A 25,818-nucleotide genomic window follows, 5' to 3' on the forward strand; every position below is an offset into this window, starting at 1 on the left:
GGTTATTTCACGACACTTTTTCAATTGCTGTGGTTATACAGAGTGATTCATTATTACGTGTAAATACTTTATGTGTGTAATGTAGAGGTGAAACTAAGACTAAAACGTTCTATACAACTTTTTCTCAAAACCTTTAATACCAGAGTTAACGCCATTTTGCGTGGAACTTGCACTCCCAAACAAAGACAGGATAACACACCAAATGCAAACTAATTATCACTTTCGTACAGTGCACTTCGACTTCAGTACAAAAACAACCAAAGTAACTAAACCCATAACCTCGGCAGTCCACTTATGCATGTTCTGTGAACTAAAACCAAACACAGTAAAGAATGTAAAGCAATTTCTTCTAGAAGTCCATGTCTGGTGATCTGGCTGGCCAAGGAGTTGGCCCTGCACGGCCTATCCATTGATCTGGATACGCAGCATTGAGATACACCCTTACATTGCGGCAGTAATGTGCAGGATCACCATCGTGCATAAACCATAAGTTCACTCTCGTTGCAAGAGGGATATCATGTAGCAGACCATGCAATTCGCGTTCCAAGAATGCGTGGTAATTTCCCCATTCAACCGCAGAGGTAGAACCCGAGGTCCGAGTAACTGATTCCCCACAATACCACATGAAATGTGTGGGAGAACAGTAATGCCTATGCAGTTACTACGACATAGGTGCCGCCTACTGGAACTCTGGAATTAAAGGTTTTGAGAAAAAGTTGTATAGAACGTTTTAGTCTTAGTTTCACCTCTACAATACACACACAAAGTATTTACACGTAATAATGAATCATCCTGTATAGTGTCTGAATGAGATGAAGGTGATAGTGCCAGTGAAAGAGTCCAGGGTCCAATGCCAAAAGTTACCCAACATTTGCTCTTATTGGGTTGAGAAAAAACCCTGGAAAAAATCTCAACTAGGTAACTTGCTCCCAAATAGGATTTGAACCCATTTACATTCGTTTCACGGTCAGGCATGCTAACCATTACTCCACAGTCGTGGAGCTTGAATCATCGTCTATGCTCATATGACCACCATGAAAATGATGAGTCCAACAAGAAACTGTGCTATGGTCCACTGTGAACTCACCACAAACTTCACTAAAGCACTGTGAATTTCTGTGGGGTTTTGTCACATAAAGTTTCGACCTTAATGTATGACATTTTATCTTCAACAATAACAGTACATAAGACACATGTGCAGGCTCCATTTCTAGCTCTCGTTATTTAAACACAGAGTATGCTATGGATGAAACAAAACACGTGCTACTTGATCAAGCTTTCAACTGCAACTGATGTAATTTTAACTGTTGTTGCGTCACTCAATCTGCAGTACTGACAACCTGTGCATTATTTATGAAATGACCCTAGTAATACCATCAACAATGAAGACAGCTCACTTCAGTCAGATGGCGGGACTGACTAATGATAAAATGTACTTTGAAGCATTGGTAAAATAACTGAGTTATACAGAGGAATTAAAACACATTTGTCTGAATCACCCTACAAAAGTTCTTATAGTAATATATGAAGAAATGTAGTGTGACTCTTTCATACCTCGTCGAGTTTTATCACTCATTCATTTTTTTAACCTCACATGAGAAGGATATTGTGCAAGACTACTGTAACATGGAAGCAGCACGACACCAGGATGTTTGAATAAATCTATGGTAAGAAGTATAAAATCATTATAACTGCAGAGGCTTTCTGTTGAAAAATATATAGTACCTACTGGATACAGGCAGTACATTAATCCATGTAATTCAAGAGCATAAAGTACACGATTAACAATTGTATAAAAAGAGTAAGCCCAAATAAGGCAAAAACCCACTGATTAAGACTTCGAGTTGACATGAAAGATAATTTTGTGTGTTTAGTTTAAAACTATTGAAGCTCTATGCACGCTAACTACCATTTACCTAAATCACAACTGATAATGGCACTGCAAAAAAAATCAATACATTCAGAAAAAATTACTTGCATTTTTTTTTTTTTTTTAGAAATCTTCACGTATTTCTTTTATATTACTTGACAAATTAACAATATCTGTAACACTAGTGTGCTATTAAGACTTTCAGTGAAAATATATTCTTTTAACACCAAGAAAAGGTAGTTTTTTTTTTTTTTCATATTCGGTAGTTTTTGTATTCCACTCTTCAAAATATATACACTTTATTCAAAATAAGGCACTGCAAAACTTGTTATTAGCATTATTTTAGTGTAACACTATTAGCAGAAACCAGTTTTTTCACGTTTAAGATGAACATTTTGAAAGATTGATATACTTATGAAAAATGGATAGAACAGGATATATGAAAGAAAGGTAGAAAAGGAGAGAATAGTAAATTCTTTATAATATATAATGTAGTGGAGAAGGCTTATCCATTAATGAAATATGTTCCTGTTCCAAGTGCAGTCAGCACTTGCAACAAAATTTTGTGCAGCACGGTTATTCATTATTTATTTAGATGCAATGGAAATGACCAGACTTTGTCTTTTGTTGACAGAAGTCAGTTCCACTGACCACATTATTTCGAAGACTTTTATACAAATAAAATAAGCAAATAAAACATAAAACTTTCTTGTTTTGAAATGTAACATTGGTAGTGTCAGTTTAAATGTACATCTTATAAGCAATCTTTTTTTTTTCTTTCCCACAGAATTACACTTTAAATCAAATTTACTACCCAAACCTGTTGAACCCAGATTGGATGATAGCAGTAGGTGATAACACTAAAGGGAAAAACTAAGGGGAGGAATTTCCATTTATTTTTATTAACACTTTATATTTTCATTCATTAAATAACTTAAATCACTGGACGATCTTTTTATCAAATTAAATTCAGTAACTTAATGCAGAGAGATCACAGCCTAAGATAGTCTCTGAAATATTTACAAGTTTTGTTTCCTGTCTCGGTCGGTTGGGGGAACTCAGTTGGCTGCAAATCCAAACATGCGAGCGAGCATTGTGTCCAGTTCTCCTTTTCTTTTTGTACACATCAAAAAATATATAATAATTTACTCACTTTTACACAATAAAAAGTGAAAATAGAATCTGGGATGACGTTTTGAGCAAACTGACATTGAAAAACACTTGTTCACCATTACTGACAATTCTAAATTTAAAAAGAAAAAAGTAAAAACTACTATTTTCTAGAATGCGAGATGTTCGACGACACATCATCTTCATATTATCCAAGCCAAGTGAATAGTAGACAACTATTTGCACGCACTCTGACTGCAAAAGGGGAGAGAACAGCTAAGTACCGAGAAATGCGATGACAATTTTGTAGGAATGACAGTGCACACTTCCTCTATTATCTACAACATCTGGATACTATTTAAACTACAATCATCTATTAATATTACGACGAGCCTTAATCTTTATATATATTATATACATATATTTATACTGCATCGTATGTATTTATAATAGGTACCTGGACTAAAATTCAAACAACAATACACAATTATTATTACGTTTATGTACAAAATATACATTGGTGAGGTGATTTTAAAATTAATGATGATGAATGCAATGAGTAGATCAGTCCAGAGTTATGAAGATGCAACAAGAATTTTACAATTGTTATAATTACAGAACTGTACATCAAGTAAACAAAACATTCGCTTAGAATCGCTCGTATAGCTACAGGAGGGGTGGGAGGATTAAAAATTCACATCCAATTTACATATTATCGACATGTTGCATAGAACTCCACTAATGGAACCGGTCACTTTCCGCGCCATTTTGAACGTAATACAGGTGTGTACAAGATCCATCATATTAGTAGTTGTAGTATGCTGTTAAAATGAATGTCACATTTAATAATGCATATTTGTCCTCAAGTCAGGTCGGTTTCTCACTCGAGAGAGTGTGTCATATTAAGTAGATAATTCTTTCCATGTCATACTTAACTTGATATTTGAATGCTTGGCAGCTTTAATGCTGCTAGTCACTATCATGTAGTTAATTAACGACGTACGTAAATGTTGTGAATGTTACGCTCAGTATATGTTGTCACTTTCATTGTAATTCAAATTTGTTTCCTCATATCCGTTGTTTCTGGTTTCAGCACATTTACTTAATAACGGTCCAGACATGTTTGAAAGTGCGTATTTTTTTTTATAAATATTTTCGTATTTTTAATTTTAGAAAATGGTTTTCTCATACGATGCTATGTATGTTTTCTCCCTATCAGATACGGATGAAGACAATATTTTCAATTATACTTTGCGTGATTACAAAGAAAGAGATATGACAAGATGTCATGCTAAAATTAATATTGTAGGAAAGCTTATAGAATAATAATGAAAACGTCATCTATGTACGTAACTGTCGATGCTCCCTAGTGCACTATAGATGATAAAAAAAAACCATCAAACAGTCTTGGATCCGTTATAATGTATAACTAATGTGCTAGATTAGACATTCAGAACTTCTTAGGAGAAACTTCAAACTGTAGCAATGATAATCAGCAGGTGTGCAATGTCTGCTACTCTATGCAGCAGATCTGGTGCTATACGTGCCAAGTTCTCATTAGCAAACTCGCAGGATGGAAAGATGTGTACCACGTACGCAGCCTGCAATAAAGTAAACAAATCATTACTAAAGCAATAATGGAAATCACGTTAATTTTACATTTTCTAAAGGTCATAAATTGATATGGAAACATATTTTTGATAATAAATAAAATAGACGTAATTTACTTTTTGCATACTTCCCCTCCTTCATTAAATCTCACTTCTGCTACAGCAAACATCTATGCTATCTATCCATAAACAGTGAACCTCTCCTCTTCTCATGGCCTCAGCTAACTTTGAATTATTCTCAATTTATCTGATTATGATCCACTCACCTGCTGTGAACCTGGTGCTGCGATGTTCACTATCCCTGCTGCTTGTTTTTGCTGGAGGTAAGTTATAAATCCTGTCTGCAGATTGTTCGACTGCTGCAGGACATCCATGTGGTCACGACCACAAGGCAAGGCAAGTAACATGCAGTGCTCGTTGTCCATCTGTTGAAAAATGTTTATTTTTAATTACAATAACTGTATCATTCAACACAATACAAAATCATACAATTTTCTGTTTAATGTTACATTTGAAAATACAGTAAAAGCCCGATATGGCGCAGTCTGGTTTACCGCATATTGGTATTGAACGCAGAAAAGTAAGTTCCCCCAGTAAAAAACATAAAATATACAATACATTTAGTGGAAATCAATCTCAAAAAATTCAGTGTAAAAGATAATACTGCATAGAGTGTTTCTGCAGTATAACATACCTGCGGTGCCGACCACACCACCTCATTCTAGTGCCGAGGTCATGGAAAGCATGGGGCTCTACCTCCATGCCCCCCAAGTGCCTTCATGGCATGTTACGGGGATACCTTTACCTTTTTATCAGCAGGTATATACACAGCCCATAGTGGACAATGACATTTTCTTCGGGGTTGTGAAACTGCATTCCAATGGATTTCGCAGGTATAACGGGAAAAAATTTGTGCCTTAACAAGTCATGAATGCATTTTGAAATTCAGAGGAGTGAGTCGGTTTCAGAGTGTGTAACCGATGAAGATATTATAAATATTAAATGGAATGAAAAAAAAAAAAAAAAAAACAACAACAACGATGAAGATGGGGATGAAAATGTTGTAGAAGAGAATGACAATATTCCAAGTGTTACTGAAGTGATATCTCATATAAATACCACAGTCTAGTATATACAGTCGCGAAGCTCAATACGTAGTAAATATGCAAATATTAGATAGTTGCTCACCACTAGGATCGCTAATATCACCTCATTACAGGCAATGCAAAATAGTACCGTCACAGTCTATTGTTTCTAGCACCCTCAAAACTCAAGCTTCGTGACTGTATATAGTAGACTGTGTAAATACTGTAATGTAATGTCTTAGTTGGAAAGGCAAAGTGAACCAAACAGTGTTCGTCTCCTCCATCTTGCTAATATAAAAAAATACAACGATAAAACATGCAAATATGCTCAAATCCGCCCCCTATATCAGACACACAACACAATACCAACCATGTGTCAACTTCAACTCCTAAGTTACTCCTGTTTAGCCAATACTTTTGTCCAAATTTCTCTAAGTCAAACAGTTTCGTATACAATGTGGACCCAGGCAAGAGCAACAGTTCTTGCCATGAAAATAAGCTACAGTAACTTTAAAATTGACTGTCATTGTCACTCTGAACTTCGCAATGACGAATAACTTCAACTAATCATTAGGGAAAGGAAGTTCATGCATTTGCATATTTGTTCTCTATCGATGTGTGAATATGCTGAAAGATTATCTACATGAATCACAAATTTCTGAATACAATGATATTACTTTTATTGTGCATAAAAGTGCATATTTTGCCTTATTTATAAAAGCATCATATTTTAACATTTACGAAGGGGAAACTGCATGTTATGTATGTTTATTTGTCTTTTCCTCATTTTTAAAAGTGTGTAACCTCGTAAACACGACTAATTTATGTTTATGAATTTTGAACATAATGATGACACCCTCACAGGAAGCCTCTCAAGTTAGCAATTGGTGTTCCTTTACTGCAGTCTTTAGCAGATTTTGATAGAACAATATCCAGTTTAACATCAGTTCCAGGAAATGCAGGAGATAAAGTGAACGAGAAAACAGCAAATATTCTTTCCAAAAACCCTGGCTATTATCAACTTAAAGAAATTCAAGATATTCTCGAAGGAAAAACAACCCAAAAACCAACAAAATTTTCTACAGAACAGCTCATAGCTTTTGTGCAAGCCCCTCTTACTTCTTGTGACGTAGAACGAAGTTTTTCACGCTACAAAGCTATGCTGAGAGACAACAGGCGAAGAATGACAACAGATAACATTCGTCACTGCTTAGTTGTGAACTGTAACAGCATAAATGCAGCATTCAGCAATGAGGCAAGCACTTCAAAATCCATAGACTAAACGTAAGTTACCTATACCTTATTATTCTGTTAAAATAATCTCAGACTGATAATGTATATTTTGTAGCATATCTATCTATTTTCACGGCATAAGTGCATACATATTCTTCACATTTTTAGGACATGAACTTCCTTTCCCTGCTAATCATAAATATAATGGATCACTATATTTCATTTTCTATGCTTAATCGAGAATAGTAGAGAACATCATCAAGAATTTTAACTCTCATCCTCTTCTCAATACAAAACAAAAAGAGAGGAAAGAAGAGAGCTGAGTGTAGGAGAGCTCTTTGTACATTACCTCTTTCCTTTTTCAGTACTTCTCACGACAATGACTAGTTAAGAATAATTTAATAAAAGTCATAGAAAAACTAAACAAATTACCTGCATCTTCCTTGCCACACCCTCCACTTGAGTCTGCTCAAGCCTCATTCGCTGTGCTATTCTTAGAGGTGGTGTGCTGCCGTCTGAGTTACAGGGCAAAGACTCCCGTGCAACATGTGGGTTTCCAAACACGAAATGCATCTGGACAGCAGCTTGGTCATTTTTAAGAGCTAATAGGCCTTGCCACATCACAGGATACCGCTACAAAATAAGAGTCAGTCAGTATTCATTAGCTTACAAATGGCAAGGGCAAGACAACTTTTATACTTAATACTATACATTAGAATGAGAAGAGAAAAGTAAGGAAGTTCTTTAGAAATACTGTTATTGATTTTACGAAAACTTCATTACTATGCAACATTTCACAATTAAAATTAAAGCTTAATACATAAAAGACAGTCTTGAGTGTAATCTTATATCGTCGCTGTGCCTCCAAAATCCGTTATGTGCATTTAAACAGATTTTTCAGAAGAAAGAAAAAACATCACTTTTAATTTTCTTGACTTTCAAAGCTAGGTACTTTTGGTATAATTTCATCATTTTTCATGTAATGATTGAAATTATAACAGAAATCGCTTTGAAAATCAAAGTAATTTGGGCTAAGTATAGGACATCATATGTCGATTATTTGAACTTAAATAGCTTATATTATTAGAGCATAATGTTGAAGATGTTAATGAGATTTATGTAATGTTTAAGTATTATTTATAAAAGTTTTCTTCATTTCTATTATGAAAATGAGTGTTTTAATTATATTAAACTATATAAATTAGAAATGTAAATGGAGTTTAACCGCTAAAGTAATAAGTTAGCAGCTTTTACTTATTCTACATATTTCCTTAACTTGAATTTTGGTTTCAGTTAAAAATAAGGATAATACTTTATCTAAATATCAGGTCGAAACTGATTGAAATTATTTGCTTCTTATTTAAGATAGATTGAATAACCAATACTTTTTGAATGCAACCCAAACGTTATATTTAACTACTACCTTACTGATAATGCTCTTTTCTTTCCCCTGAATGCACATAGCGGACTTTGGAAATGCAGTGACAATAAGCAAAAAATGAAGCACCAGATATGAAACACACCTGAAGAAGCATAAGTAAGGAGTCTGCCTGTGGTGGCACTTGACTGGCAAGGGGTGGAGTAGCAACTTGCAGGCGAGGCTGTGTGGCTGGAGCTTCTGTACCAGGCAAGGGATGATGGTGGCGTGGCGTTCGCAGATGTGCCGGTGGAGGCTCCGCTCCAGGCTCATAGTAACGCGGTGGAGGCTGCTGTGGAGGGTTGTAATGGGGCAGTCGTGATGCAGCATGAACATACACTGTAGCCACTTGTGGTGAGTCAGTGGTGCGGTCATGAGGAGACTGCAAACTGTGGGCCACAGTGCTTCCTCCACGAGCAACAGCACCGTTGCTAGATGGCCGGCGAAGTTCCAAAGGCGGACTACTTCCACGTGCTTCTTCTGATTCAGGTTCAGATTTCACCTCCAAGCCTGGCACCATTGGTGATCGAACAGCCCCTGTTGCCATAGATGTCATACTTCTTTAAAATGTTTTGTTCTATCATATCTTGGAATTATTATTATAATATATTACAGCTCTGAATAGTATATGAATGAACTGTCAGTTCTATAATCTCTATATCAGTGCTTTCCTGCCATGCCTATTCCTCCAGAGAGAGCAGGTAGAGAGGTTAAAGATATATGTGAAAAGAAAGAAAAAAAAGAGAGAGAATTATTTTATATATATATATATATATATATATATATATATATATATATATATATATATCAAACGTCTATTGGATCCTGTATAGCTGGAACCGAAAAAGGCCAACAATGGCCTAATTTCGTGCCTGGAAAATGAGGATGATAATATATATATATATATATATATATATATATATAGACACAAACAACTTAATGAAATCGGCATTTTTAAGTGACATTTCTTTCGAGCTTAATCAAACCATTCAATCTAAATTAATACTGGTATTTAGAGCTGGATTTATTTAAGTAAATTATGTAGGAATTACATGACTAACGCATTGCAAACAATATATTATATAATATTTCTTCTCTGGGCTAAATTTGAAAAGATGCAAGAACGAATACCTCATGAACGTGTTTTAGCTAATGATACTGAGAATGACCTGTATTCATATATGTATTGCTTGAACCTGCTAATATGAAGAAAGCTCGGTTTGCAGCGAAAGACTTGCCCTTGGACAGAACACTAAATGAATTAATGAACTATATACTTACTTACTGGCTTTTAAGGAACCCGGAGGTTCATTGCCGCCCTCACATAAGCCCGCCATTGGTCCCTATCCTGAGCAAGATTAATCCAGTCTCTATCATCATATCTCACCTCCCTCAAATCCATTTTAATATTATCTTCCCATCTACGTCTCGGCCTCCCCAAAGGTCTTTTTCCCTCCAGCCTTCCAACTAACACTTTATGCATTTCTGGATTCGCCCATACGTGCTACATGCCCTGCCCATCTCAAACATCTGGATTTAATGTTCCTAATTATGTCAGGTGAAGGAAACAATGTGTGCAGTTCTGTGTTGTGTAACTTTCTCCATTCTCCTGTAACTTCATCCCTCTTAGCCCCAAATATTTTCCTAAGCACCTTATTCTCAAACACTCTATGTTCCTCTCTCAAAGTGAGAGTCCAAGTTTCACAACCATACAGAACAAACAGTAATATAACTGTTTTATAAATTCTAACTTTCAGATTTTTCGACAGCAGACTGGATGATAAAAGCTTCTCAACCGAATAATAACATAACTAAATACATGATGTAACGACAAAAAAAGTGTAAATGGTGCCATACAAAAGCAATAAAAATAAATTTTGGCAATGAATAAATGTTAGTCACTAGAATGGTAAGCTGACCTTGAGGTAAATAATGAGGTATATGTGCAGTAAGAGCTTCTTGATGTGCACGCAGGTACTGATGGTACATGAGCTGAGGATGGAAGTAATGCTGTGCTGAGTCATGTGTTGGATTGCGCATGTGATGTGGGAAACTCACATGTTGTACCACTTCTCCCTGTAAATAAATGTAATTTCTTACAGTTCTGACCACAGACAGAAAATAAATTCAATTATTAAACTTACTGAACAAGAAAGCCTAGCAAGACAATACTAAAGTAATGACAGTCAGGACCACGTAAGAATACGAAATATCTTAGGATTTAGGCCTACATATAAAGGAGAAAGAACTATTCTTCAAGCAATAGCTAACGTAAATATTTACTATATACTGCATTCTATAAATAATCCTTATTTAAGATGCAAGTCTTAGAGAGGTAAGAATAGTGATATGAAATTAACTTCCACGAATTTTTATACAATAATGGAATACTTCAGTATAATAAAAGCCTGATAGAGCGCAAATCGACATACCATGGATGCAGATATAATGCAGTTGAAAAATTCATTGTTATTTATGAGTGAATATAAATTTTGTGAAGATTTTTTGCTTCCATGCTGAGAATTTATTCCCGTAGCATACTCAAGGACCTATCTGAAATTCTCACTTACAGACTTGAAATAAATTAATCCTATGTCTACAGTAGGTTGAGCTATTAAAGACAATGTAAAAATAATGCATATACCGGGTGTAGACCACAAATATATTTTACAGTTGTGCTACCCAAGTGTCACATAAATAGTTGCATAACTGTAAAATATATTTGGAGTCTACCAAAATCCAGTTACACCTGGTATATACTATTATTATAGGAGCAAAGGTATATAACTGATAAGGTTTTTTAATTGTGTTTGACATAAAATTTCATATAGTAGTGCATTATGTTATGGTCCTTTCCCCCATCCACCTTTCGCGTTGTTGGAATCATTGTAAAGTTCTCAAAAGAAAAAGTGGACGCCCTCTAGAGGCAAAGTTCCCTTCGTGTATCCTCACTACAATTCAGAGACACACGATGTTACATGTTGGACCATGATGCCTTATATCTACAGTTATAATTAAAGTATTCTGTGTGTTACTTTATAGTGTAATGGTGGCATTCCGGCCTGGTATTCATGAGGTTCTGCATTCAAACACAACCTAGTGCTTTTTATTTTCTCTTTTGTTTTGTCTTTAAGAGCGGGAAAGAAAATATAGATAATTGCTCCCGTCTATTTTATGATTACTTTAGTAATTAATTCAGGTTCATGAATGTATTATGTCATGACTTTATCATTATTTACTATGACATTATCGCTGCAAATGGAAAGAAAAAAAAAAAGAATTTATTCTCAACAAAATTCTTTTGTGGCATGAACAAAACAAACTTACTGGAGTCTACTTAAAAAAAAAAAACACAATTCAATAGGTATTCCCCCTTCACTTACTTCAGATACGATAGCATAAAATTGCGAATCCCGAACACAAGCTGATTTTCGAGGAAAAAATACCAAGGCTTTAAACCTCTATCCCACCAACATTGTCGCCGCCGTAACTCCGCAGTAAGTGTAGTGAGAACAAAGCTGAAAAGTGGGGCAAATAGAGCTCCTCGAACTCTATCTGTAGTGCAAAGGACAACCTTCTGCCCACAGGCATATGGGCGGTAGAGGCCGGCAAATTAAAAAAAAAAAAGATCATTTTGACTTTCCAAAACAGACTTTTCTCTACACAAGGAGAAAGAAGGGGCTCAGAGACCTGCCCTTTTCACTGAGACATCCCCACATGTTTACTAGCAATCACCAATAAAATCGAGAAATCCATTGCCCTTTCTTTCCAGACTTTTTTCTGAATACGTAAAATGTTTCGGTCTCTAAACTCTGGAAATAATAGAGATATTGAGGAACGAGATGTGGTGTTGTATTGCCCCTTGCCTTACTTCGGACACGATAGCATCAAATTGAGAATCCCGAACACAAGCTGATTTTCGAGAAATAAAATACCAAGGCTTTAAGCCTCTATTTCGACAACATTCTCGCCGCCATAACTCCGCCGTATTTGTAGTGAGAACAAAGCTGACAAGTGGGGCGAAGAGAGCTCCCCGAACTCTATTTGTAGTGCAAAGGACAACCATCTGCCCCCAGGCATATGGATGGTAGAGGCCAGCAAATACCAGCCCTTTTCACAGTAGCATTACCGTAGGATTACTAGTAATCACCAAAAAATCGAGCAAATCCGTTGTAATTTTTTCTAGACGTTTTTCTGACTACCTAAAATGTTTCAGTCTCTAATCTCTGGAAATAATGGCGATATTGAGGAACGGGATGCGGTGTTGTATTCCCCCCTGACTTACTTCAGACAGGATAGCATCAAATTGGGAACCCAGAATACAAGCTGATTTTCGAGAAAAAAAAATACCAAAATACCTCTATTCCAACAAAATTCTCGCCGCCATAACTCCGCCGTATGTGTAGTGGGAACAATGATGATAAGTGGAGCAAATAGGGTTCCTCGAACTCTATCTGCAGCATAAAGGGCAACTCTCTGTCCCCAGGCATATGGATGGTAGAGGCCAGCAAAGTTTCAAAAAATGGTCATTTTGGCCTTCCAAAACAGAATTTTCTCTACACAAGGAGAATGAAGCGGCTCAGAGACCCGCCCTGTTAAGTGTAGCATCCCCGCATGTTCACTAATAATCACCACTAAAATCCAGCAAATCTGTCGCACTTTTTTCTAGACTTATTTTTTTGGTACCTAAAATATTTCAGTCTCGAATCCCGGAAATAATGGCCATACCGAGCAACGGGATGCGGTCCTGTATTCCCCCCTAGACTTACTTCTTACACAATAGCGTCAAAAATGGGAATCCCGACACAAGCTCATTTTCCAGAAAAAAGTGGAAAGGGTTTAAACCACTATTCTGGCAACATTCTAGCCGCCACAACTCCGAAGTATGTGTAGCCAGAACAAAGCTGATAAGTGGAGCGAATAGAGCTCCTCGAACTCTATCTGCAACATAAAGGGCAACTCTCTGTCCCCAGGCATATGGACAGTAAAGGCCGGCAAATTTTGGTATATGTATGTGAAGCTCTACCTACATTTTATTTGATGTTCAGTTCTGGACAATAGCTCTAGGCAGTGGATTAAAATTTCCTTGCCTATCCTGTTGATGAACCTGTTAAGCTGAGGGATGGTGAGGGAAAGAGCACCATAACGAACACTGTGAAAGTCTGAAATTAATCTTGAACACTGTCTGTAACAACAGTATATTTTTAATTATCCAGCAACAACAAAAACAAAAATAACAATGCCCGAATAGAATAAAACTTTTAGACACTAAAATACTGTTCCATTAAAAAAATAAAAGATGAATAAGAAATCTTATGTGAGATATCATATTTTTGTAATTATTTATGAGATTTTTCGTTTCAATAAATTCCATCAATTCATTTTTGCAAGATCTACGCTAGAAACTTCGTCTCACGTAATCTTACTGCATTAAATTCAAACAATGTATTGCAAATACAGATAATACAACATCTGCAAAATAAATTACATGACTCAATCTTGATATCACATGCATTCGCTTCAACCAACAAAACTGTGCTTCCTAAAGTAGATACTTGTAAACAAGCCAACTCCACATTTTAAAGTGCTAATGAAGTTCCCCGTATATCGAACAATTACCACCAAATGGTATGAGAACACAATTACAAAATATCCATGCTTTGTAGACAGTTTAGGCTAAATGCAAAAATAAAAATAAAAATAAAAACACATAATACAAAACCGGTATAATATAATCAATTAGCTGAATGTTAGTGTAAGACACTGTTACGAAGCATAACAGAAAAAAAGAAAGTTAGTAAGCAAATCTAGAGCGAGCAAGGGGAAGAAGTTACCTGTTGGTGCGCGGGCGGGGGGGACTGCTGCCTCTGTGCCAGTACAAACTGAGGATTCGGGAGTAATTCCGCCACCACCCCACCAGAGCCTGCATGCTGCTGCCACACACAACCCAGAGTTAGCACGCGCACACACACACACATGATGCACCCAGTGAAACCTCTCTCAGGGGCCCAACTTTCCTGCTTACCTACTTCTATTAAGGGATGTACTTGACCTCGAACACTCAGAACTGCACAAAAACATGCTTATAATATAATATAATATAAATCACACATGACAAAAACAGTGATATGAGTCATTTCCATGCAAAACTGCGTGTCTTACCACAAGAGACATTTGAATGATCACCTATTCAAGATCTAAGAGAAGAACTTTTAAGTATATATATATATATATATATATATATATATATATATATATATATATATATATATATATACACACCCAAAAACACATATTTCAATGTCGTGACTATATTGCTACATTTTCTATCAACAGTGACACGAAACTTCTGCTTAAAATGATTACAATACCTGAACTTTTTTCTACTGACCTGATAGTGTTGCACAGCTATTCAGTCTTCAAAGTGCAGGTGTGGGATTTCAATGAAGTGATCAAAGCGACGTGGAACTGAACAATATGCACATCTGACTAAAGCCACTTTTTTACATTCAACATCGCTTCCACATTCAAGCAGTCCAATACCAAAAGCCACACTAATTACATTTTCAGACAATGATATTAGAATGTCAATGTCATAACCTGCATTTTGCAACAGAGGCTTGTATTTTGTGCAGAAAGTTAAGTGTTTATCACAGAATATATGTGGTGAATTGATGAAATGGTGATCGTGTAACTTTACTTCTTGTGTTTCTTTCAAATTATAGTCTTACAAAATCAGTGCTCCTTCTCATATAGAGCTTATATTTCCTAAAGAAGTGTATATAAAAAGGTTGGCAATATCTTTTTGTCTTCGGAAGCAATATTTTGAGTGTAACACTTTGTTCTGAAAACTTTCGTCTAAAAGAGTACGATCTTTATGGCCTGACCAGGGATCACACAGCAACAGGTTCTTCTTATTTACATGTTCACCAAGGACTGAAGTTAGAAAACGTTTCATATGCTATTTAGTCATTTTTCCAATTTTACTCGTATTCATATGAATGTTTCGTGGACATGTTGCTTCAAGTTTCTTTGAAATATTTGGGCCATTTCATCAGTCATCACCAGATTTCACTCACTCTGTGATATACACTTAAGTTTCTGCACCAAAATACAAGCCCATGTTGCAAAATGTTTGGCAAAAGGGAGGTTATGACATTGACATTTTAATACCAACTTTTTGAAAATGTAATCAGTGTAACTTTTGATATTGGACTGCTTGAATGCAGAAGTGATATTGACTATGAAAAAGTGGTTTCAGCCAGATCTGCATATTATGCAAATCTGGCTTTCAGGTAGTAGCTCCCTGTAAAGCAGGTTTGAATAATTTCAAGGAAAAATTGTTCCGGGGCTGGGTATATTCAAACGTGCTTTACAGGGAGCTACTACCTAAAAGCCAGATTTGCATAATATATTTCTACGATGAAAGAGTAATGGAACGGAGAAAAATTCTCTCCGGCGCCGGGATTTGAACCCGGGTTTTCAGCTCTACGTGCTGATGCTTTATCCACTAAGCCACACCGGATACCCACCCCTGCATCAGACAGAATCGTATCAGATTAAGTTCCAACTCTTGGGTTCCCTCTAGTGGCCGCCCTCTGCACTACGTCATAGATGTCTATGAACGTAGGACTGAAGTCCACACATGTGCTGAGGTGCACTCGTTATGAGTGACTAGTTGGCCGGGATCTGACGGAATAAGTGATTTACGCATATCATATATATTATTTTAATTTAATATCTGCATGGAAATATCATATGTACTTCGGTACATTAAAATAATATATATAATATATTTCGTTATTGGAGGTACGTTAACAGGAAGCCACAATTTAAGTCACACAGAATTTGTGTGCTCTCAAAGTTGGGTTCTGGCATCTTGTCAGCCCATTTGAGTTGTTTAGTTCCTGGGGTAGCTCAGTCGGGAGAGCGTTCGTGTGCTAAGTGAAGGGTCCCGGAATTGAACAATTTTCCTTGAAATTATTCAGATCTGCATATTGTTCAGTTCCACGTCACTTTGACAACTTCATTGAAATCCCATACCTGTACTTTGAAGACTGAATAGCTGTGCAGCACTATATCAGGTCAGTAGAAAAAAGTTTACTGTTCAGGTATCATAATTATTTTAAACAGAGATTCTGTGACTGTTGAAGAGAAATGTAGCAATAAAGTCACAACATTGAAATATGTGTGTTTTTGGTCCTATTATATATATATATATATATATATATATATATATATATATATATATATATATAAAATCAAATTTCTACTCTTAGACCTTGGACAGGTGATCATTCAAATGTCTCTCGTGGGAAGACGAGCAGTTTTACATGGAAATGACTCATACCACTGTTTTTATGATGAGTGATTTATATTAATAGGCATGTTTTTGTGTGGTTCTGAGCATTTGAGGTCAAGTACATCCCTTGTAAGTTTGGCATTATACAGAAGAAAAGTTCATTTTTAAGAATGCAGTACACACCACAAAGAGTTATTAATAGATGCAGCAGTCTACAAGTTAACATTCTATTAGAGGCTTTACAACCCATGTTCTTTACCACATGTAAATATGCATAAAAGATTATAGTAATAATTCAATAATGAATGTACCCCTGTGTGCAGTTCTCACCCATTCCTTTAAATAATATATGCATGAAAGAGCAGTTTTTTCCATCATTATTTCAATTTACAATAACTGATAATGAACAAAGTCTTAAATTAAGTCTCACTAAAATCAATTTTCCTTAAGGACTAGTTAGAGAAGTTTCACTGTTCTTTATATATATGGATTATTAACACGTGAGATCAATATACCACTACTTGAAGTGCTAAAGGATGGAAGACTATACTACACAGCAAACACTAGAGCAGAATACTGAGAAGACATTACTGTCATTTCATTGAGAAAATTCAAATATCCCCCTCAATCACATTATAGGTTTTTAGCTATGTTGCAATAATGAGTATTTTACGAATAACCTCAGATACCCCATAAAACTCAAGTCAAATGAAACTAATGACATATCATGCCATCATTTGTCAACAATTAGTGTAAGGTAGGCCAGAAGATGCTGACTCACGAAAACTATTTACACTCTCAAGACAGGAACTTTTGTGAAAGTGGTAGTTTTAATGGGTTGAGCAGTTACCATGCTCATCTTTAGACAAAAAGTTAGTGGATTTACATTCGGTAACGAGCAATAAATATTGGGTTGATGTTAAAGTTCTTAGCGTGACAAAAGTTTTTATATGAGATGAATAGAAAACAAAAATTAATCAGTAATATATTCTCCTACATTATCTATGACGGCTGCAAAACGGTATTTGTCGAATACAGGGGGGAGAGCCATTAATCCTTCCCACTGAAGGTTTTAAGGAACCAACCTGGACAAATACCCAATGTCCCATCCCTACCTTCCCGTGGTGCAGCTGTTAGTAAGCATAATTTTACAAGCTAAACTAAAGGGAGGGGCTACTCATCAATTAGCTTGATGAGTTAATGACCTCTATTCAATACTTAATTCCCTCTTAACCCTTTCCTATCCAGTCCTCTGACTGAACTCTTATTTTCTTCGACCCCGATGGTATTAGAGCATTCCAGGCCTTTCCACTTTCCTTCCTACCCTTTCTACTTTTCTGTTCCTAGTGCTGACCTGCTATGGCACTAAAATCGTCCTCCAGTGTCTTAAAGAGGGAAAGCTGGTGATCAACAAGATCTCCCAACTAGGTCCAGTGGAGCAGGTATGGTCCTCCAGACATTCTGGGGTTGTGTCTGGATAAAGTAGCCACCAAAACCTTAAAATATGGTGTTCACTTAAATCGCCTACAACTTGCCATTTAATGCCCATTGTGCAACTCAAACCAAGAAATGGTTTCGGAACGCCTCAAAATCTGTGCTTCAGTGGCTGACCATGAAAAAATCTTTGAAAAATATTGAAGTGCAAGAGGTCAAATGACTTTATTGTCAAACACCTGGCATTAGAAAACAACAACATTATCCATGACTCTCTACCAACACTTAGGCAGTTTTTCGATTCTGCATCTGAAGAAATCTACTGGCCTGGAGTTAAAGGAGTTGTCAAGTCAAGTTTTTAAAGCATCTTCCTTATCAAAGGAGTTCCCTTGAAGATGGTTGGATAGAGAACAGAAAAATGGAATTCTAAGGGTGCAAGATCAGGAGAATATGGGGAATGTGGAATCACCTCCCAATCAAGCTCCTGTATAGCAGATTTTATCAAGTTAGGGGAGTGTGGGCATGCATTATCGTGTTGCAGCTGCTTTTCCCGTAGTTTTTCTTCAATTGCGGCCACAAGGCGTCGAGTTGTTGTCAATAAATGTCAGCAGTTATGCTTACGTTCCTGGGAAGTAATTCGTAGTAAATTACACTTTCTTTATTCCAAAATTCGCATAACATCACGTGCATTCCTAGTTCCTGAATGATATTTGTATACTTACATGTGCAATTATGTGCCATCTGTTAAATTCTTTTGATATTTTTTCGACCTGTTAAAAGGTTTGCATACATTGTGTCTGAATCTCTGTTGTCTTCTGGTAGCACTTAGAGTAGTCATAAAATGTGCTGAATTGTTGCACTTTAAATTGGATTTTAAAAGACATTTCTGCATTAATTTTTAAAATCCAAACTTTCTCTTAAGAATTATTAAGTTTCACTTCAGAAAATGAACAACCAATCAAATCACAGATTTAATAAACATAATAACTTTAAAAGTAACAACTAATCACAACTGTAGAATTTTGTAGTTTATATAATAGGATACCTCTACTTGGCATGGTTGGCAAATGCAACTGCATATCGGGTGTCAGAATCATTTCAGTTCACATCTAAAATGGATAAGGTGGTTGGTCATTGAAATTTGAAAAGGGAACAGAAATCGGAAGTGAGTGCTGAGCCAAGCTCATCAGATGTTTCAGCTTCTAGTGGTGTGTGAATCCAACAAAGATCAACCATGTGTAAAAAGAAGAAAGTATGATGATAAATATATTATATTTGGATTTTCCTTTACAGGTGATGAGGATTGTCCAAGACCACAGTGTGTTGTTTGTGGTGACATTCCTGCTAACAGTAGTCTGAAATCTTCTCTACTTAAACGCCATTTTCACTGATTTTCAATTACAGAAAAGTTATAAATCTTTGCCATTAATTAGTTTTAGGGAGTTCCCAGTGTTAGTGAATAAATCTATTACAGCCCTATTAACTTTTTCATTCACATTTTGTGCAAGAGGTCTTTTTTTTTTCCATATGCCTTTGAAAAATAAATCCAGAAATAAAGTTTGTGCTGAAAGTGATCTAAGGTTTCCTTTAACTTCTTTGATTCCTGGCTTCAAAGCTCTGTGCCATTGAAAGTAAGCGTGTCCTTACTCAATAATGAAAACGTTTAGATTAAGAGAGGCCTTTAAAATATTGAAACTACCCTGATATTTAAGCCCACATGAAATTCTGATACTACATAAAACATTTCAATAATATCTATGTTTAAATTGAATATGTGAACTCTAATACAGTGACTTTAAAGACAGGAAAATGCACTACTGTATTATTAACTTACCTATTTAATTTTGATTTTGATGCTAGAAATGTAAAATACATGTATAATTATTTGAATTTATGTAGTCTAGATATTTTAAGCATTGTTGCGTCATTTTTGGAAGGGAATCCTAAGGTAGGCCTATTTATCGTAACTACAACAACTTTAAATTAATTTAAAGTTGTTAAATATTATTTATATTAATAAGGGGTTAGTCAAATTCAGATCTTTGTGAAAGGGGTTTGCGAGTCGAAAAAGTTTGGAACCACTGCTTTGAGAGATGTGTGTAGTGTGGTTTCAGTTCTCGTTTGTGTTTGCGAACATGTTCTAAGTTTCATTATCAAACAAAGAATTTTCATTTTTCTTGTAACTTTAAAAAACTGAATCACGTGCCAAGTGTTGTGGAGAATTTCAGAAACAATTTCCTGGGGTTGATACACCTAAAAGGAGAATAGTTCATAAAAGTGAACAATTCAAAACTACGGGATCAGTATTGGACAAGAAACCAAATCGAAGACGTCACAAAACATACAAAAAGAAGTAGCCAACATTTTGGAAGCAGAGCTGCAAGGTTTGAATCAAAATATATTTACCCAGGTAGATGCTAGATGCGTCAAGCCATGATGTATTTAGATGCTACACTTTCAACTTCATCTTTGAAAAAAGATAAGCTTTTTTTATAATTTTTCTAAGTGGAATTCATATGATCAATCATGCTGTTTAATGATGGTTCCGTGAACGGGCAATAGCAAAATTGTAAATAATTTCTGACTGCAAGCAAATTGTATTTCAGTAAAAATTGTGCAATGGTGTCTTGAAATAAAATCACTAAATTAAATATAACAATTTTTACAGACAACCAGTACAGTTTAGGCAGTATACTATAAAATTCGAAGTCACGCAAGTTCAGTGGCTAGAGCATTGGCTCCATAATCCTGTGGACCTGGTTTGTGTTGGGCGAAGACTGTCAAATGGACAACAAAAAATTCTGAATTTCTTGTTGTCCATTTGACATTTTTTTATTATTATTCTAAGTTCGTATTCTGTAATGCCTTGAAAGAGAATAGCAGTGTGAATGAGCAGTGAATAACTGGTGAGATTTTTTATAAATCAATTATTTAACTATGCTATATTAACTGAGCAATTAAGATGAAATTGATTATAGTGAAATGAGACTAGCAATATGCAATAGGATATTGCTTCACAGTTGGAAAAAGCCTTATGAGAAACCTAATCAGATAGTCTAAACTAAGCAGAACTTAAATCAACCCTCAGACATGAGTTACGCTTGTTACCATCAGAACCCATCACCGATTCTTAATTGCTGAAACACAGCTGAGTAAGAAATATTGCTACCATCCATCATCACGTGGAGAACTTTTTTACACAATTAGATGCATTAATTATTATTGATCATTTGATGCAAAGGACAGATTAAGGTGATGGTAATGAAGGAGAAACTGCAGCTAATTAATCTGTAGCACATTAAGAATATGAATTTGAAGTTCAAATTCTATTCATGAAATGCAAGAAAAAACGGTAAGGCAAATAAAATGGTTGTAGAATATTTTTCTTGATTACGTCAGCTGTCTTTTTTTCAATTGCTTTGTATTTTTACTCCATGATCATGATGCCACCAACTAAAGTGCTGAGAACATTTTATAACTTTATCTAACTGCTTAATTGTCACAGAATCGCTATTTGTTAAAAGGGCAGAAGGCCAAAAATACCAATTTTACAGGAGAGACAAAAAACTGTACAGGATATCTGCCTTTTTAACATAGATTATAAAATATTATGTTACATTTTAACCATTTGTACTAGTTTTTTTAAGTCCTTTAACAAAAATTGTTGCGTCTATGGTAAGAGAACACATTTCAATAAAAAAAAAAAATGAATTGTGAAAAAAAAAAGTGACTTCCATCCTTTTAACTAATAGCAATTCTTATTATAAAATAAAAATTCTCTGGGCTGAGAGACCATGGTTTATTGGAGATGGTGGATCCAGAAGTTTTGTCTACGGTAGACATCTTCAGTGGCGAGGCAAGTGTGGGCAAAGTGATCTTTTTGATGTGCCAATAGCGAATGGTGCGACAACTGGTTGTGTGTTGATATTTATAGGAGTAAAGAATGGCGTGCCGTTTCCTGTTCAGTCTGCACGAGGGGCTCTGATGTTCACACTCCAGTCACCAGTAGTAAAATATTGGGGGTGAATGGGTTTCGTGTATGTGTGTGTCAAAAAGCTGGATACCAACCGAAAAGAAGATGGCCTAACTTAACAAACCACGCACACACACACAAAACCTATTCACTTCAACATTCCACTAACAGTGGTAGAAGAGTGAACATCAAAGTCCGCAGTGTGAACCAAACAGGAAACAGCGCGCCAATCCTCAGCCCTATAAATATCTACACACGACAAGTTGCTACTGACATGCCGAGCTCATTTTGCACAAGCTTGTCTCATCAATGAAGATGTCTACCATACTTGTAGACGAAATGTCTGGATCCACCATCTCCAGTAGACCATGGCCTCTCAGTCTGGAGAATTCTTATTTTATTGACACCAATCATGAAGGTCGACCTGGTTGGTGAGTTGGTATAGCGCTGGCCTTCTATGCCCAAGGTTGCGGGTTCGATCCCGGACCAGGTCGATGGCATTTAAGTGTGCTTAAATGCGACAGGCTCATGTCAGTAGATTTACTGGCATGTAAAAGAACTCCTGCGGGACAAAATTCCGGCACATCCGGCGACGCTGATATAACCTCTGCAGTTGCGAGCGTCGTTAAATAAAACATAACATTTTTAACCAATCATGAAAGCCTACATTCTAAGATAATGTCTACAGATGTAAGTTATTGCCTCTTATAATGCAGGCTTAAAAAAATAATAAGAATATATTGAACAATGATTTCTGCTATAAGTGAGTGCTTGTGTTTGTTACGCCGTAACTGCTTCTTAGAGAAGAGATATGAAACCATTGTTTACTATTGGTGTTTCGAATTAATTCTAATACATCAAACCGTATGTTTACTAATATACTATTTCTTTCTTGTGTGCTTACTTAAGTGTTAGCACAAGAAGTAATGCTTCTCAGCACATTTTGTTATTGGGAAGTTCACATATAAATCATTACTGTTTACTGCACTAAGTTCTAGTATAAACTTTCTGAACCTTAGATACAAATTACTGTTATCACATGACATACTGTATTTCATTGCTTAATCGTTTCCATCACATAATGGTCGCACCCTTATCTATACACTAACTGATCGGATTTTAAAATTTCACTGCATAATCATCGCATGGATGTTTCTGTTTATGACGGTCAAGAATTATTTAACTCTTTTCCGCATACTGGGACAAATATGGCACATACCGGTTTTATATTCATATAACTTATAGTATAAGCACAGTCTAGTATATATAGTCGCGAAGCTCAATACGCAGTAAATATGCATCCATAGATAGTTGCTAACCACTAGGATAGCTGCTATTGCCTCATTACAGGCAATGTGAAATAGTACCGGCACAGTCTATTGTTCCTAGTACCCTCAGAACTGTATATACTAGACTGTGATATAAGCATATAATATTTCAAACTGCATACTGGGACAGATATGGCACTGTCAAGAATAACTGGATATGACCATATGTGACATCAGTTGAGAAAGAGAGTACTACTTAAGTTATTTGAATATAAAACTGGTGTGTGCAAGACTGTCCCATGCGGTAAGAGGTTAAAAATAACGTGCCACAACTGCAACACAAAGTTTCTTTATGTTCAAGGTCGAATGTGGAGGAACAGCAGTGGTAGCTGACGAAAGTGAATGAAGTGGAGGTGTAAGATGTTAGCACCAAGCCAATAGCCATAAATCCCTTCAGTTCAGTATAATTGTTGGTTGTGAGTGGTGGTTGTTTACAAGTGTTCAAATACTTTTTTTTTAGACCTAGACCAATCATCTTTCTGCAGACTGGTCCAGTAGTTAGATGATATCGACTTCAGTGTATCAGACGTACCTATACATGTGATTGAAATACTGTGAATGTTTTTAGCCAATAAAAAAAAAGTGTTTTTTTAATTCAATAACACCACAGTACTTTTTATTTTTTTGGTGTTATTCACGTTACAGTTCCTGTGTCACACACTAATACTGGTTTCCATCCTTCCCCTCTCTTTCTTTTTCTGCTACAAATCACACAACTTGACCCTGTTTGCTCGCACATGACCCTATTATGTGGACGTTAATCACTGAAAGTTGACATTACGAGTCGTTGCCATTTTAATTTATTCTTCACATAATGGTTACACCATATAATTTCTTCACAGAAAAAAAAAATTGCGACAATTATGTGATGAAATATGGTACACGATTTTTAGTCAAATTTCGTTATGATAATTTCTGAATCAATTTTTCATTTAATATGAGACATTTAATCCTTCAGTGAAACATTGATCATGAAAATAATAACAAGAAAGGATGGTAAGGGACAGTATTTATACATCTTGATTACACAACTTTTAACACTATATTACTTCGGAATATGTATTATGTCTTTCTCGTGTTAAATTCTATCATACCTGGTTAACATGTTTCGGTCTGTTATTGATTTTCTTCAGAATTGGCTGTTGCTGGTCTTGGCGCCTATTGTTTTGTTTCCTGTAAGGGTTTGTGTATTGTAATGTGGAGTCAAAGAGTGTGTGTGTTCTGAAATTGAGTTGTGTGTTGAGAATTTCATTTGGATGTGTTTTTGTGTGTCTGAATATTTCGTATTGTTCTAGTGTGTTCAGTTTCTGGATTTTTGGTTGGATGTGTAGAATTTCCATGTCTGTGTTGATGTCTCTGTAGGTGTGGTTAACATTTGTGATGTGTTCTTTGTAACGAGTTTGAAATGATCTGCCTGTCTGTCCTATGTAGAAGTTGTTGTAGGTGTAACATTTTAGTTTGTATACGCCTGTGTGGTTGTATTTGTTTGTTTGTGTTATATGTGTGTTGAGATGTTTTTGTAGAGTATTATTTGTTCTGTATGTGATGTTATAATTTAATTTCTTGAATGAGGTTGCAATCTTGTGTGTGTTTTTGTTTTCGTATGTTAATGTGATGTATTTTTTGTGTTCTTGTGTTTGTGTTGTATTTTTATGTTTTTTGTGATTAGACAACATAATACGAAAGACAATCTTCTTCAGAACTGGCTGTTGCTGGTCTTTGCGCCTTTTGTTTTGTTTCCTGTGAGGGTTTGTTTGTGTATTGTAATGTGGAGTCAAAGAGTGTGTGTATTCTGAAATTGAGTTGTGTGTTGAGAATTTCATTTGGATGTGTTTTTGTGTGTCTGTATATTTCATATTGTCCTAGTGTGTTTAGTTTCTGCATTTTTGGTTGGATGTGTAGAATTTCCATGTCTGTGTTGATGTCTCTGTAGGTGTGGTTAGCATTTGTAATTTTGTTATGGCTGTGATGTGTTCTTTGTAACGTGTTTGAAATGATCTGCCTACAGTTGTTGTAGATGTTACATTTGAGTTTTTATACGCTTGTGTGGTTGTATTTGTTTATGTTATATATGTGTTGAGATGTTTTTGTAGAGTATTTGTTCTGCATGTGATGTTGTAATTTAATTTCTTGAATGAGCTTGTAATCTTGCATGTGTTTTTGTTTTCCTATGTTAGTGTGATGTATTTTTTGTGTTCGTGTTGTATTCTTATGTTTTTTGTGATTATGTTTCGTCTTTCGTATTATGTTGTCTAATCACAAAAAACATAAGAATACAACACAAACACAAGAACACAAAAATACATCACACTAACATACGAAAACAAAAACACACACAAGATTACAACCTCATTCAAGAAATTAAATTACAACATTACATACAGAACAAATAATACTCTACAAAAACATCTCAACACACATATAACACAAACAAACAAATACAACCACACAGGCGT

At 35.7% G+C, this 25,818-nt stretch overlaps 1 protein-coding gene across 7 annotated transcripts in view; it reads right to left on the minus strand.

The window, feature by feature from the left end:
* Positions 1-2,753: 2,753 nt before the first annotated feature.
* The window catches only part of LOC138700219 (protein split ends-like), a 457,327-nt gene continuing 434,262 nt past the window's right edge, over positions 2,754-25,818 (minus strand). For 5 of the 7 annotated variants that reach the window (XM_069826680.1, XM_069826678.1, XM_069826677.1 and 2 more), the window contains 6 exons: positions 14,160-14,258; positions 10,245-10,401; positions 8,432-8,862; positions 7,341-7,541; positions 4,857-5,015; positions 2,754-4,581 (listed from right to left, as the gene is read on the minus strand). In XM_069826680.1, the coding sequence (XP_069682781.1) occupies positions 4,453-4,581; positions 4,857-5,015; positions 7,341-7,541; positions 8,432-8,862; positions 10,245-10,401; positions 14,160-14,258 (1,176 nt within the window). In that variant the 3' untranslated portion in view covers positions 2,754-4,452. The remainder of the gene's footprint in view (positions 4,582-4,856; positions 5,016-7,340; positions 7,542-8,431; positions 8,863-10,244; positions 10,402-14,159; positions 14,259-25,818) is intronic. The other 2 variants (XM_069826675.1, XM_069826679.1) reach the window with 2 other exon arrangements.

The sequence above is a fragment of the Periplaneta americana genome, chromosome 5, assembly GCF_040183065.1.
Source record: "Periplaneta americana isolate PAMFEO1 chromosome 5, P.americana_PAMFEO1_priV1, whole genome shotgun sequence".
In the NCBI taxonomy this organism is placed as follows: domain Eukaryota; kingdom Metazoa; phylum Arthropoda; class Insecta; order Blattodea; family Blattidae; genus Periplaneta; species Periplaneta americana.